The sequence below is a fragment of the Panicum virgatum genome, chromosome 3N, assembly GCF_016808335.1.
Source record: "Panicum virgatum strain AP13 chromosome 3N, P.virgatum_v5, whole genome shotgun sequence".
Lineage (NCBI taxonomy): Eukaryota > Viridiplantae > Streptophyta > Magnoliopsida > Poales > Poaceae > Panicum > Panicum virgatum.
In genome coordinates, this window is record NC_053147.1 from 68,541,907 (window position 1) to 68,555,234 (window position 13,328).

At 46.0% G+C, this 13,328-nt stretch overlaps 1 protein-coding gene and 1 pseudogene across 1 annotated transcript; one reads left to right on the forward strand and one right to left on the reverse strand.

Moving 5' to 3' along the window:
* The first annotated feature begins 350 nt into the window (after positions 1-350).
* On the forward strand, positions 351-1,906 carry LOC120668076 (desmethyl-deoxy-podophyllotoxin synthase-like). Its single transcript, XM_039948025.1, has 2 exons — positions 351-1,175; positions 1,258-1,906. The coding sequence occupies exons 1-2, from the start codon at positions 351-353 to the stop codon at positions 1,891-1,893; spliced, it is 1,461 nt and encodes a 486-aa protein (XP_039803959.1). The 3' UTR covers positions 1,894-1,906.
* Positions 1,907-5,088: 3,182 nt separating this feature from the next.
* Positions 5,089-11,348, reverse strand: LOC120668078 (annotated as a pseudogene).
* Between the last annotated feature and the right edge of the window lie 1,980 nt (positions 11,349-13,328).

Consider the following 13,328-nt stretch of genomic DNA (forward strand, 5'->3'; position numbering starts at 1 on the left):
TGACAAGTGTTGACATCAGCTAAAAATTGTGGTGTCATGTCACATCACAGGGTTCAAAATGTGCTCAGTCCAGTCCATCTCTGACGAACGACGACTTGCATTGGATTCAAGAAGTTCAGATTCAAACAGGTGAAATTGTTCTTGGAGAAATGTCGATCAAAGATGACTATAAAAGTTGCCGCTTAGTAGCCTGTTATTTGACAACGTGCTTACAGCAATACAGCCTATCTCTCTCACACACAAACACGATCGCTATGGAAATGTTAACTGTTTTATTACCAGCTTTAATCTCGATCGCTGTAGTTGTAGCACTACTCCTGTTTGTACGAGCAGCAGCAGCAGCAGTAGTCATGACGATCAAGAATGCTGCCGCTGGCTCCTCCACGCCGTCTCTCCCACCGGGCCCGTCGAAGCTCCCGCTGATCGGCAGCATCCACCATCTGATGGCCACCGGCGGCGAGCTCCCCCACCACGCCCTCGCCCGTCTCGCCCGCGAGCACGGCCCGGTGATGCACCTGCAGACGGGGCAGGTCGGCCTCATTGTCGTCTCGTCCCGCGAGGCGGCTATGGAGGTCATGAAGGTGCAGGACGCCAACTTTGCCCACCGCCCGGAGCTGACGGGGCCCAAAGCCCTCCTCTACGGCTGCGCCGACGTCGCCTTCGCCTCCGGCCCCCAATGGCGCCGGCTGCGCAAGATGTGCGTCGTCGAGCTCCTCTCCGCGAGCCGGGTCAGGTCCTTCGCGCCCGTCCGGAGTGAGGAGACGCGCGCCCTCCTGGACAGGATCGCCGGGCAGCCGGCGGGCACGGCCGTCGACCTCCGGCCCATGCTCGAGGCTCTGAGCAGCGCCATCGTCAGCAGGACGGTGTTGGGAGAGACGTTCGAGCACAGGGGCGCTATCTTGAAGGAGGGCCTCAAGCTCACGTCGGCGTTCTGCCTGTCGGACCACTTCTCGTCCCTGAGTTTCCTCGACGTCCCGATGAGGCTCCGGCTGCGGCGCGTGCAACGTCAGGTCGACGAGCTCTTCGAGGACATCATTGAACAGCGCAAGAAGAAGCTCAGGCAGGAGAAGTCCATGTACACCGCCGAGAACATGCTTGATGTGCTTCTCAATGCCATGGAACAACCAGACATGGAGGTGCCAATTACCCAAGACAACATCAAAGCTGTGATCATGGTATATAGCATCTCTCTCTCTCCCAAAAAAACCTGTCTATAACCTATCAACAACTGATGGAATGAAAATGGATACGCTGCAGGACATGTTTGTTGGTGGGACCGAGACATCAATGACAACGATAGAGTGGGCCCTGGCAGAGCTGATCAAGAACCCCAAAGAGATGGCAAGAGTCCAAGAGGAGGTGAAGACGAAAATGAAGGTGGGAGAGACGCATCTGGGAGAAAATAGTGTCGGGCAGCTCAGTTACCTCAAGCTCGTCGTCAAGGAGACGCTCAGGCTGCACATGCCAGCGCCTCTACTAGTCCCCAGGGTTTGCAAGGAGCAGTGTCGTCTCGGCGGCTACATGATCCCAGCTGGCAGCAGGGTGGTCATCAACGCGTGGGCTATAGGCAGGGACCCCAGGTACTGGGAGGATGCAGAGGTGTTCCGTCCAGGGAGATTCCTTGACAGAGAGGTCGACTACAAGTGGACGAACAACTTCGAGTTCCTGCCATTCGGTGCCGGGCGGAGGATTTGCCCTGGAGTAGAATTTGGGCTCGCCGGCATCGAGCTTTGCTTGGCCCAGCTCCTCTTCTATTTCGACTGGAAGCTTCCCGGTGCCATGGCGCTTGAGGACCTTGACATGCGTGAGACATCAGTTGGTGTAACAGTAGTCCGGAAGGAGCCACTGCGGTTGATCCCCGTTATACACGCTCCTCTTGAGCTCAAGTGTTAGACGGTACAGTTGATTGTGTCACTGGTAACAGGATATAGGGGCTCTGCATGGGACCAAATAATAGTTGTGTCCTTATTCGTCTCGTAGTCGTAGCATAACCAACTATACTTCTGTTACAGAATCTTCTTGTTGTTATCCGCTTGTGTTCAAAAAATGATTTTTTTTTACTGATTTTGTATAGGCCCCGATTGTGTTTCAGCTTCTGAGCACTTTTGGATCATTGGCTTTCGGGATCTCCAAAGGTCAAATGCACCTAAAACTCAGAAGCTGAAAAGCTCATGATAAGGTGCTTCTGGCTTTCAAGAGCATTTGACCTTTGTTAAGGCATTGACAAAGTCACACAGAAATACGAGTTGCTTGCAATATGTAAATATGCAACTGTTTATAAAAAGATCATCTAATAATCGTTCATGCAAATGCAAATATGCAGTCATTCATCATCTTCGATGAGTTGCGCGCTTGAACCATGCACGAGTCCATTTTCACGACGCATCAGTGTGTGTTTGCCTGTTGCCAAAGCCGTGTGAGCTGAAGGAAATGAAGGGGTTGGATCGATGACACGATATACATTGAATAGCATCGTTAGTTTTTGCCGTGCTGACATGAAAAGATTTGTCATCATTTGAACAGCACAATGCATTTGGCCTGGGGTCTGGTGATATCGAAAATGTTGACCCAACATTTTTTTTTCTACAAATTTGTTTACTCATCATTTTTGTGATTCAATTATTTTATGTATGAGCTAATGTTCAATCAACATTTTTTTCAGATTTTGATTCAACATTTTTAGTGACCTAATGTTAATAATTAAAACAAGTATTTTGTTAGAGCAAATTGAAAGCAAAGAGTATAGTTTGACCACTACCTAGCTGTAGGGTGTCGATGCCACAGATGGGAACGTTGGAGCTAGGGGTCTAGTGGTGTCTAGGCTCCAGCAAATGAGCTCGGCCAGGTGCTCATTTAGGACTGTAATTTTATAAGCTTGAAAAATCGATCGTGTTGAAGCCTGATCCGAAACATTAAAAATTTATTATTTTGCACCGAAAAGTTGTGGATTGCCCTGTCCAACGCTGAGGCTAGCCTGACTTAATTAAACTTGGATTAAATGTTGTATTGAGTTATTGGGCAAGCTTGGGTACTGATTTTGGGACCCGAGCTCGTGACCTGCAAAATTCTCGACTCTAGTGCTGTCCAATTGTCGTGGTAGAAGGTCATTGCACCGCTGCTGAGGTAGAAGGAGGTCGTTGCCACTGCTGAGGATGTATGTTGCTAGCTAGTGATGTAGCGGTATATGTTGAGAAGGCCTGAACGGCAAACACGACAGGCAGTACGGTGCGGTGCTGGTGCGGGGGCTGCCATGGCCTTACCAAAGCTTGTCCACCACCTCAACGACGCTTGTTCTAAGTCTTGATGATGTCGAGGCCACCCTTCTCCTTGAGCCCGCAGACAGTGGCTGGGGCACATGTCAATCCCTTGCTGGATAAGATGTCAGCACCGGGCGCCCTTCCATATCATGCCACGGCAAACCTTCTCCGCTTGCTCAATCATGAATTGGGGGATTGCAATTCTGCAATGGTGTAGATGAGCTGCGACAAACGGATAACACTGTTGAGGGTGAACTGTCTGCATGTAGTTGAGGAGGCGGGCGCGTCAGTCTGGCATATATCTCAACTGGAATGGCCAAGGAGTCAAGCATCGCTGCTAAGAGCTTATTGCAGGAGAGGGCAACCATATGGTATTTTGGTTCCCTCCAATACTTTAGAAAGTCTATGGCCTATATGAATCATGAATCTCGACATCCATGTTGATAGTTATCGTTTTCCTCTCTCAAACGAACTTAGCGACGGCAGCCGACTATTGTCTTGATGGTTACTCTGTCATCCATTCTAAATTATAAATCATTTTAAATTTTCTAGATATATATAGTTTGGCTAGGAATTACAAGCTCTAACCGAGAGGGAGTACCATGTAAGAATACGTTAATTTAGTCGTGAACTAGCCTATCAACCCGTGCTCCCGCATGAGCTAATTAAAATTAATATAAAATGATGTCGATAATTATAATTACGTATCTCACGCTCTTTTTCATCAATTAAATATTCTAACACATACTCTAAAATATATATATATTATTATTTAGTCAAAATAGATTTCATTTTGCATCCCACCTCCATATGTATTCGATATATATTTAGCTGAACTATTTGTTTGTGAATTGATAGTCTTATCTCTTCCATCATACATAAATACATGGTGACACATCATGGGTACTATTTTTATATAAACAATATTATTAGTAATGATAGAAATTGTAATTTAGATTTTTATATTGATACTTTAATATTTTATTATAATTATATAATTTAAATTCAGATTTAGAAGTAATTTAACTTCTAATAATGATCTAATTGGATTACTTATATGCAATTTTAGGGGGCTATTTGTATTATAATGGCATAGGTGGGTAATTTACACGAAGATTAGGGGGTTACTTTAGATTTTTTATAATGGCATAGGTGGGTAATTTAGATATATGTTTAGGGGGTTACTTTAGTCTATTTTTATAATAGCAGAGGTGAGTAATTTATAAGAAAAAATAACAGATCCAATGACTGTTATAATTAGAGTTGTTAGATTGATGGCTAGATGTTTCTGATTTTTTATGAGAATTTATAGGATTTCTCTATTTTTTTTAGAGTGTCCACCTAGGATCCTAGGTGGCTTCATGTAGAGACGTGGAGATTTAAAGAAGCCTCCAATTAGTAATAGTAAGATTAGCGGCATTGAAAGGAAAATAGTATTTTTCAGTAATTGGTCTTCTTACGAAGAGGGCAAAGTGTTTCTTCTGGCTCTTTTTCTATTCCTCTGACACGGCACAGTACCATATTGTAGCATTTCTCCTAGAGTAGCGTTCTGCCACGCCGGTTGTTTGAACGAGCCGGCCGCGTACCGTGTAAAAGTGTCGACAACACCTTCTCTGGGCATGATTGATGTACCGTCACCAACATAACAAGTGGCCGCCCTATCACCTGCCGTCTTGGTGACCGATGATCACAAAGCATCCCAAAGGCATGAGAAATTTCATGACAATCAAGAATCACAGAGCATGAGAACTTTCATGACAACTTGTCTCAAACCAATGTTGGTAGATAGAGATCATGTATTATGGTTAATTGTCTGGTAACCGGAGCAAAGACAGTCGTCAGTAGGTATAGGTGGACTAGAGCCAACCACAAGAAGCTATGGGCACAGTATAGCTCAAAAGCAAACATAACCATTTCGCAAAAAAAGAGAGAAAACCAAACACACCTCGATAATGACAAAATCATAAAAATATAAAATGTTCAAAGAAATCATATATGAAACTTGTACTGTAAAAGATTCAGTGATGTAAAACCTTAAAAAATTACTGCCTAATTTTAATTGAATCTACTTAAACCCAACTAGTATCGGCTAATGACGACGCTCCAACTATATAATGTAGAGAACTTTTTTAATTCTAATCTAGCACTAGTAAGCTAGTCCGACGTAGTCGAGCTCCACCGACCCAGCCACAGCTTGCCGTCCTTCTCCGCGACGTTGCTCAGCGTGACGCCCTTGGCCGCCGTCAGCTCCTCCACCTCCACGCCGTCGGCGCCGATCCGGACGCCCACCAGGTGCTTCACCGGAGGCGCTGTCACGTCGAGCCGTGCCTTCACTCCTGGTTGAGCGACACCCAGTAGCCTCCCCTGGCATCGCGCCTCACATTGTCCAGGTACCCCGGCAGGTCCGCCAGAAGCTTGTACTGCCTGGCCTTCGACCACCTCAGCCAGTACCTGAACGCCTGCGCCGGCACCGTGTGCGCCACCACCACATGCGTCCTGTCGGTGCTCACGACCACGCTGTTCGGGTATGGCAGGCCGGCCCTAAGCACGGCGACCTCGTTGGTCCGCGCGTCGTACCGGAGTAGCCGCCCCGTCGCGTCGGCGTTCATCATGATCTCCATGTTGAACCTTCACGAGTACGTGGTGCTGTTGTCAGTGAAGTAGACGTCGCCGGTGGCCTGGCCGACGTACAGCCTCACCAAGTTACCGAGAGGGAACTCAGCTACACAAGTGAAGCACAACAATGTATTTTGGTTCCCTCCTTCAGAGTTCCATGGCCCGTATACACAAATCCTTGTCCTTGAGACCTTGACAGTGAAATTTAAGTTGTTCTACTTACTTGTAACTTTGAGTAGTGGATCCCAAGGAATGGGATCATATATATGATGTGATAGTGTACTAGTCTTTGGTATTGGCCACCATCCGTTGCTACAAGTCATCTAGTAATCGTTCATGTATCATTCATCTTCTAGGAGTATGAGCCATGAGTTCGTTTTCATGGCGCATGTATGATTGTGGTTGTTTGCATGGTGCCAATGTCGTGTGCCCTGAAATGAACAAGCGGCCGATCGAAGAATAAACAATGCACGTCTCCATTGCTTTTTTTTAGCACATGTCTCCATTGCTTTTAGTCCCATACCGGGGATCCAATCAGGCAGGATGGCATTCAAATGGGTGGGCCGGCGCAGGGAAGGCGTGCCGCATGACCCCAACATGCCTGCTGTGGCTGGAGCTTGGTGTGCCAATGTCGTGATGAAGGGGGTGAACGAGCACTAACGGTCCCAGAGAAGAAAATCTCCTCCAGCGAGCGAGACACCAGGGTGGCTGGATCACACAAGCTCCAATGTCGATCCCATAGGGATTGGTGGGGTATCAAATGTTGCCGTGCAAATAAACCGTTCCAGTCTTACTTCAAAAAAAAACGTGAATGTCGATCCCATAGGGATTGGTGGGGTATCAAATGTTGCCGTGCAAATAAACCGTTCCAGTCTTACTTCAAAAAAAAAACGTGAGCCATCCTCCCCTTCACCAAACTCCGACATCCGGCGCCCGATGAAGTTGAATGGAGGATCCCCCGTGCTCCAATATTTTATAAAACTAGTCTATCAACCCGTGCTCCCGCACGGGCTAATTAGAATTAATATAAAAATAAAATTAATAATTATAATTATCTATATCACGCCCTTTTCATCTATTAAATATTCTAACACATACTCTAAAATAAATAATTTTCATTATCTAGTTATAATAAATTTTATTTTACATCACACCTCCATATGTATTCGATAGATATTTAGTTAAATTATTTGTTTGTGAATTGATATTCTTATATCTTCCATCATACATGAATATATGGTGACATATATAGTGGATAGTATTTTTATATAAATAATATATTAATAATGATAGAAATAGTAATTTAGAATTTTATATTGGTGCACTTTAATACTTATTATAATTGTATAATTTAGATTTAGATTTAGGAGTAATTTAACTTGTAATAATAATGATATAATTGAATAATTTATATACCAATTCAGGGGTATTTGTACTATTTTTATATTTTATTATAATTATATTATTTATATTCATATTTAGAACCAATTTAACTTGTAATAATAATGACATAATTGGATAATTTATATGCAAATGTAGAGGGGTATTTGTATTATTTTTATAATGGCATATTAGGGTAATTTACACAAATAGTAGGGGTTTACTTTATATTTTTGTATAATGGCAGAGATGGGTAATTTAGATACATGTGTAGGGGGTTATTTTAGGCTATTTTTATAATGGCAAATGTGTGTAATTTATTAGGAAAGATAATAGATCTGATGATTATTATAATTACAGTTGTTACGTTGGTGACTGGATGTTTCTAATTTTTGTGAGAATTTATAGAATTTCTCTATTTTTTTTAGGATCCACCTAGGATCCTAGGTGGCTTCATATGAGGCTCCTTTAGAGCCTCCAACTAGTAATAGTAAGATATCCCCTTATTTTGGATCGTGATTAATAACGCAATCTGGTATTTTGCAAAAATCTTCCCTGCTTCGAGTCGGTATTTTACAAAATATCGATCTGGACTTACTATTTTGAATGGCATTCATACCTTTTGTCAACGAAAGTGGCCTTGCGGTGCCAGCAGATGATGGTTACCAAGTTCGAACGCTGAACTGAGTGTCCAGACATTAATTTGGTCAGGAATTGGCGGCATCAAATGCAAAATAGTAGTAATATTTATGGCATTTGCTACGGTACACCGAAATGACTATGGACCGTTGATCTTATAGACTATTACCTCTAATTAGGGATTAGATCTAATTTGCATGCATGATTAATATTCTATGTATTTTAAATCCAAAAATTAGGGATTAGATCTAATTTGCATGCATGATTAGTTGAGATCCGTCATCCATGCACTCGTCACATAGTAAATGTGTCACGATTAGTTGAGATCTGTACCATCTAATGTGCAATGACATGACATTTGGCAGATGCATTTTTTTGCCCCCTCCATGCCAAGCACGTCACATACAGGTAGAAAATTGGGTGTAACGATTTTTTTTGCCATGACATGACATTTGCCAACCAATTTTTTTTTACCAAACTTTGTGCCGGCCATTAAATTGAGTCAAGAAATATTTTTTGTCCCCTCTAAGCGTTAGATGTGACATCAAATTATCTCTTAGAAGCATTTGAAACAGCATATAATTTTTTAATTCATTATCATAGACATGATTCATACATCAAAAAATTATCTTGTGAGTCCAAGAAAATAGCACAGAGATGGTACAGAATAAGGTAAATCCAAATTTTGTGACATGTTATGAATTCTCTAAAACAAATTAAAACATGTGTTGCAATAGGAGGTAGGACTACAATTTGATGACATGTTAATGTTTATCAAATCTATCTATAAAAAGTTGAAGTAATTGAAACCCTTTTTCACCAAGATTAGGCCCATCTTACCCCTCACGGAGGGTTCACTTGTCAGGACAAAAGGTTTCACGAAAGAAAATGAGAGATTGGTTTCACTACCGGAAACGGCTAATCCATGACCAGCTGTTGAATCCATCTCCGAGATTATAGGAACCAGGCTAACAGAATCATGAATCTCGGGACGAACAAGATGCAGGGGTGGCGTAGGAGGCGTCGGCGGCCTCTATATGCAGTCGGATAGAGATTGATTTTATTTGCCTATCGCTGCTGGCAGTCAGGTGGATGCGGCTGGGAGTCAGGCGGATTCGGCTGGGAGTCATAAATTATTTCAATGTTTTAGATTATGTTAATTAACTAATTAACTAAGAAATGGATGGCTGGGAATCATTTGAGTTCTTACCTCATGGAAGGTAACCGGTGTACCGTAGCGTCGCCCTAAACGTCCTGACCATGTGAAAATTGTGGCCGACTTCATTCTCCAGACATTGTTGATGTACACTCACCAACATAACAGGTTGCCATCATATCAACCGCCACCTCGACCGATGCTGGAACCGTGTCCTTATTATCTGTAGAGGTGTTGATGATAGAACATCCCACCTGCGGTTGCCAGGGCAATTAGAGTCGGCCCTTGAAATTTTAGAGCCGGCCCTACCTCCGCGTGATCGCTGTGCACATCAAGTTGAGTGATGACGAGGCATGAGAAAATGAAGCCTTATTCCTCTCCGAGCTACTGAGTGTGAACTTAGCTACACAAGTAAAACACCTACACAAGTAAAACACAGCAGAGTGTTTTGGTTCCCTCCAATGCTTCAGAGTTTCATGGCCCGTATACACAACTTGTTGCAACACGTTGAATGGACATCCCAAGGAATGGGATTATATATATGATGTGATAGTGTAGTAGTCTTTGGTATTGGCATAGCATATATCCGTTGCTACAAGTCATCTAGTAATCGTTCATGCATCATTCATCTACCATGAGTACGTTTTCATGGCGCATGATTGTGGTTGTTTGCATGGTGCCAATGTCTTGTGCACTGAAATGAACAAGAATCCGATCGAACGAATAAAGAATGCACGTCTCCATTTTTTTTGAGGGGAAACACCGGGGGGGACGATCAGTCCCCACCTGAATCAACTTCCATAGATGCCGGAGAACCGGTGATGGAGAGTGCCGCACATGGCGCGTTTACATTGCCTTGGTAGGCTATTCGTGGAGTAAAGTACAACAGAACTTGGGGTAAGTTACATGGAAAAAACGTTTCTCCAGTAGTCGAGCTCGCAGCGCAGAGCAGCCGGTAAATGCCAGCGCCACAGTTCAGTCACTTCACGGCAAGTGATGAGCAGCCGGTGGAGGTTCGGAGGCATGACTCGGAAGACCACGTCATGGCGATGATTCCAGAGATGCCAGCAACAAAGGAGAATCATAGTATGCAGCGACCGAGTGGGAGCATCGGCTTGCGCTTCAATTCGCCAAAGGTCGTCAACGGGTGGGATGTGGGCTGGGTTCCAGCCAATGTGACGCCAGAAGCATTGGGCAAAAGGGCAGCCTATTATCAGGTGGTTGGCGGTTTCAGTGGAGCGGGTACAGAGCTCTAAAGTGTCAGTATCCAGGACGTGTTTCTTCTTCAAGTTGTGGCTGCATTGGATGCGGTTTTGGAGGAGAAGCGAGGCAAAGAACTTGACCTTTGGTGGAGCGTGGTTTTGCCAAACAAAGTTGTAGGAATCACAGACGTTCGGCGAGGAGGTTGCGAGTTTGTAAATCTTGCTGGTGACCAAACGGTTGTCTGAAGATTACAAGCTACTCCGGCGAACATCATCACCATCCTCTGGCTCCCAATCATTCATGGCTTGTTGGACAGCAGCGAGCTCGGAACGCGCCTGGCAGTTGAGCCGTGGCACAAGGTACTGGAGGATCTCGTGGTTAACAGTGTCGCGGACAGAAGCACCGTGTTTGGTCACATGACTGTATAGCACAGGGAACCTGGAACATAGGGGCTCCGCACCAAGCCGTCGATCTTCCTAGAACGCAGTTGTTGCGCCACATTTGACTGAGACTGAAGTTAGTTGGAGGTAAGCGGGGAGCAGAGTGCGGAGGCCATCCCAGTGAGCGCCTTCAACCTCTCCCTGTAGGGTGTGAAGGTCAACGCGTTGACGCACCCATGCGGCCCACGAAGAGTCACCTGGATGATGGAGGCGGTGTAGGAGCTTCAAGAGTAGGCAAGCATTTTGTACCGAGATCTGCTTCACACCGAGTCCACCGTCTTGTTTGGGGAGACAAACTTTGTCCCAAGCCACAAGGCATTGCGCACCAGTTGCAGTAGCCTGTCCAGACCAGAGGAAAGCTCTCCTGCGTTTATCAAGAGCTTCAATTGTGCCGGCAGGGAGAAGCAGGGCAGACTTGAGGTGTGCTGGCACGCCGTCGAGAACCGAGTTGATTAGGACCAGGCGGCCAGCATGGTTGAGCAGCAGGGCCTTCCAGCCGGAAAGCTGTCGATCAACTTTGGCGATTAGTGGGGCAAAAGCTTGCAGGTTCAGTTTCACATTGGAGAGAGGGAGGCCCAAATACACTTGTGGGAAGGTGTCTTGTTTGCACTGCAAAACTTTCATCAGCCGGCGCAGCTTTGATTCTGGAACATGCATGGGGACTATTGTGCTCTTGTGGTAGTTGATTTTCAGGCCGGTAGCATCTGAGAAGGAATCAAGTAAACTCATCAGGTTGATGACATCTTCAGATGTGGCACGAATCAGGATGAGCGTATCGTCAGCATACTGGAGGACTGGGCATGGGGCGTCTATCAGCGGGTGCCGGACAGAGCCACAATCCTTGATCAAGCATTGCAGCAGGTCAGCGACGAGTATGAAGAGGTAGGGCGATAGTGCATCGCCCTACCTAAGCCCACGCTTGCAGTTGATCCATGGCCCTGGGGAACCGTTGACGAGGATGGCTGAGCACGATGTTTGGAGAATCTCCAGCATCCAGTGTAGCCAGAGTGGGGGGGAATCCTCTTGCTTGCATGATCTTCATCAGACTGCACCAATTGACCGAGTCGAAAGCTTTGGCAAAATCTAGCTTGAGCACAATAGTTGGTCAGCGACGGCGGTGGCAACACTGAATAAGCTCAGTGGCGTAGATGAAGTTTTCTGAAATGGACCATCCACGGATGAAACCCATTTGGTCCGTATCAACCAGAGCCTGAATTTGATGTTGAAGTCAAGTAGTTAGGATCTTGGTGAGTATTTTGACAGGGCAGTTCTATAGAGATATTGGGCGGAAGTCTCCAGGGGTAGTGGCGCCCTCTTTCTTTGGCAGGAGCACAATGTGAGCCCGCTTGATGCTCCCCAGCTGAGTGGTGCCATCATGGAAAGCCTCCAGGAACCTCATGATGTCGGATTTCACCGTGAGCCAAGCAGCTTTGTAGAAACCTGGGCCCAAGCCATCAGGACCCGGGGCGCTGTTTGGATTCATAGCAGCAACAGCAGTCTTGGCTTCCTCTTCAGTGAAAGGAGCAATCAGGGGCGGACCAAGAGCAGCAGGTCAGCTGGCATATATTTGTCCAATATCAAAACTCCAGGAAGGATCATTCATTTTGCCCAACAAACGGGTGTAGTGAGCCGTCAGGGTGGCCATTTTGGCTGCTTGTGTGACATGCCTCGCGCCGTACATGTCAATGACTTGGATGTTGTTCCTGCACATCCGCTGGGAGGCGCGTGCATGAAAGAAGCTGGTGTTGGCATCTCCCTCTTTGATTGCCCTAAATTTACCCCGCTGCTTCTAGTGAGCGGCACGCTGCCGAACAAACAAAGAGAGGCGATCTTGACATAGAGAGCGAAGCAGCCGCTCGCCTGCACACAGTGAACGGTTTTCTTCCAGTAGATCGATTAGCAGAAAGAGAAAACGGTAGTTATTGTAACACCCCTGTGTTAATCGTGCTCGCTAATCCCGAGTTAATTCGCTAATCGTGGACTCAAGTTCGTCGTTAGCGCTAATTGCGTTCGCTTAGTAAACATCTACTTAGCGATGTTCGATCTCGTTTTTGACCTTAATCTGAGCTCCAAATCAACTTTCACCCGAAACGAAAGTTGTAGATCTTTTAATCCTCTACAACTTTTATTTTGGCCAAATTTCAAGTTGTTACATGAAATTTTGTGTTTCAGTTAACCAAAATCGAGTCAAAATTCCTTAATTTCGATCAATGTGCTCTCCAGTGCCTTTACTGTGACGCTCGCCGGCCATACCGGCGACTGTGCTCGTCGGCACCTCCTCCACGCGTCGGCCGTCGACGATCCTCGCACGCCGCGCTGCGCGTCCTTATCCGGTCGCGGTGCCATCTCCGTTTTCCCCCTTCCATCGTCTTCTCCTTCCTCGAGCTCACGCGGAGCCGAGACGAGCTCGAGTCGCTGTTGTTCGTCGCGCCGACCACCCCTCACCACTCCGCCTCAATTCGCCGCGCCCAGAGCCCAGCAGCCTTGCCGTCCATCTCCTCCGCTCCATCTCGTAGCCGTTCAAGCTCCACCACGGCCGAATCAGGCACCCCCGCCGCGGCCGCCATTGACGTTCTTCGCCGAGCTTCGACCTTTCCGTTGAGCTCCCTTGCCCGGCCATCCTCCACCCCAAATCGA

Bases quoted from the DNA above. Each gene is read 5' to 3' on its own strand.
- LOC120668076 (XM_039948025.1), top strand. From the start codon at position 351: ATGACGATCAAGAATGCTGCCGCTGGCTCCTCCACGCCGTCTCTCCCA. The intron at 1,176-1,257 runs GTATATAGCATC...GATACGCTGCAG, and splicing joins ACATCAAAGCTGTGATCATG to GACATGTTTGTTGGTGGGAC.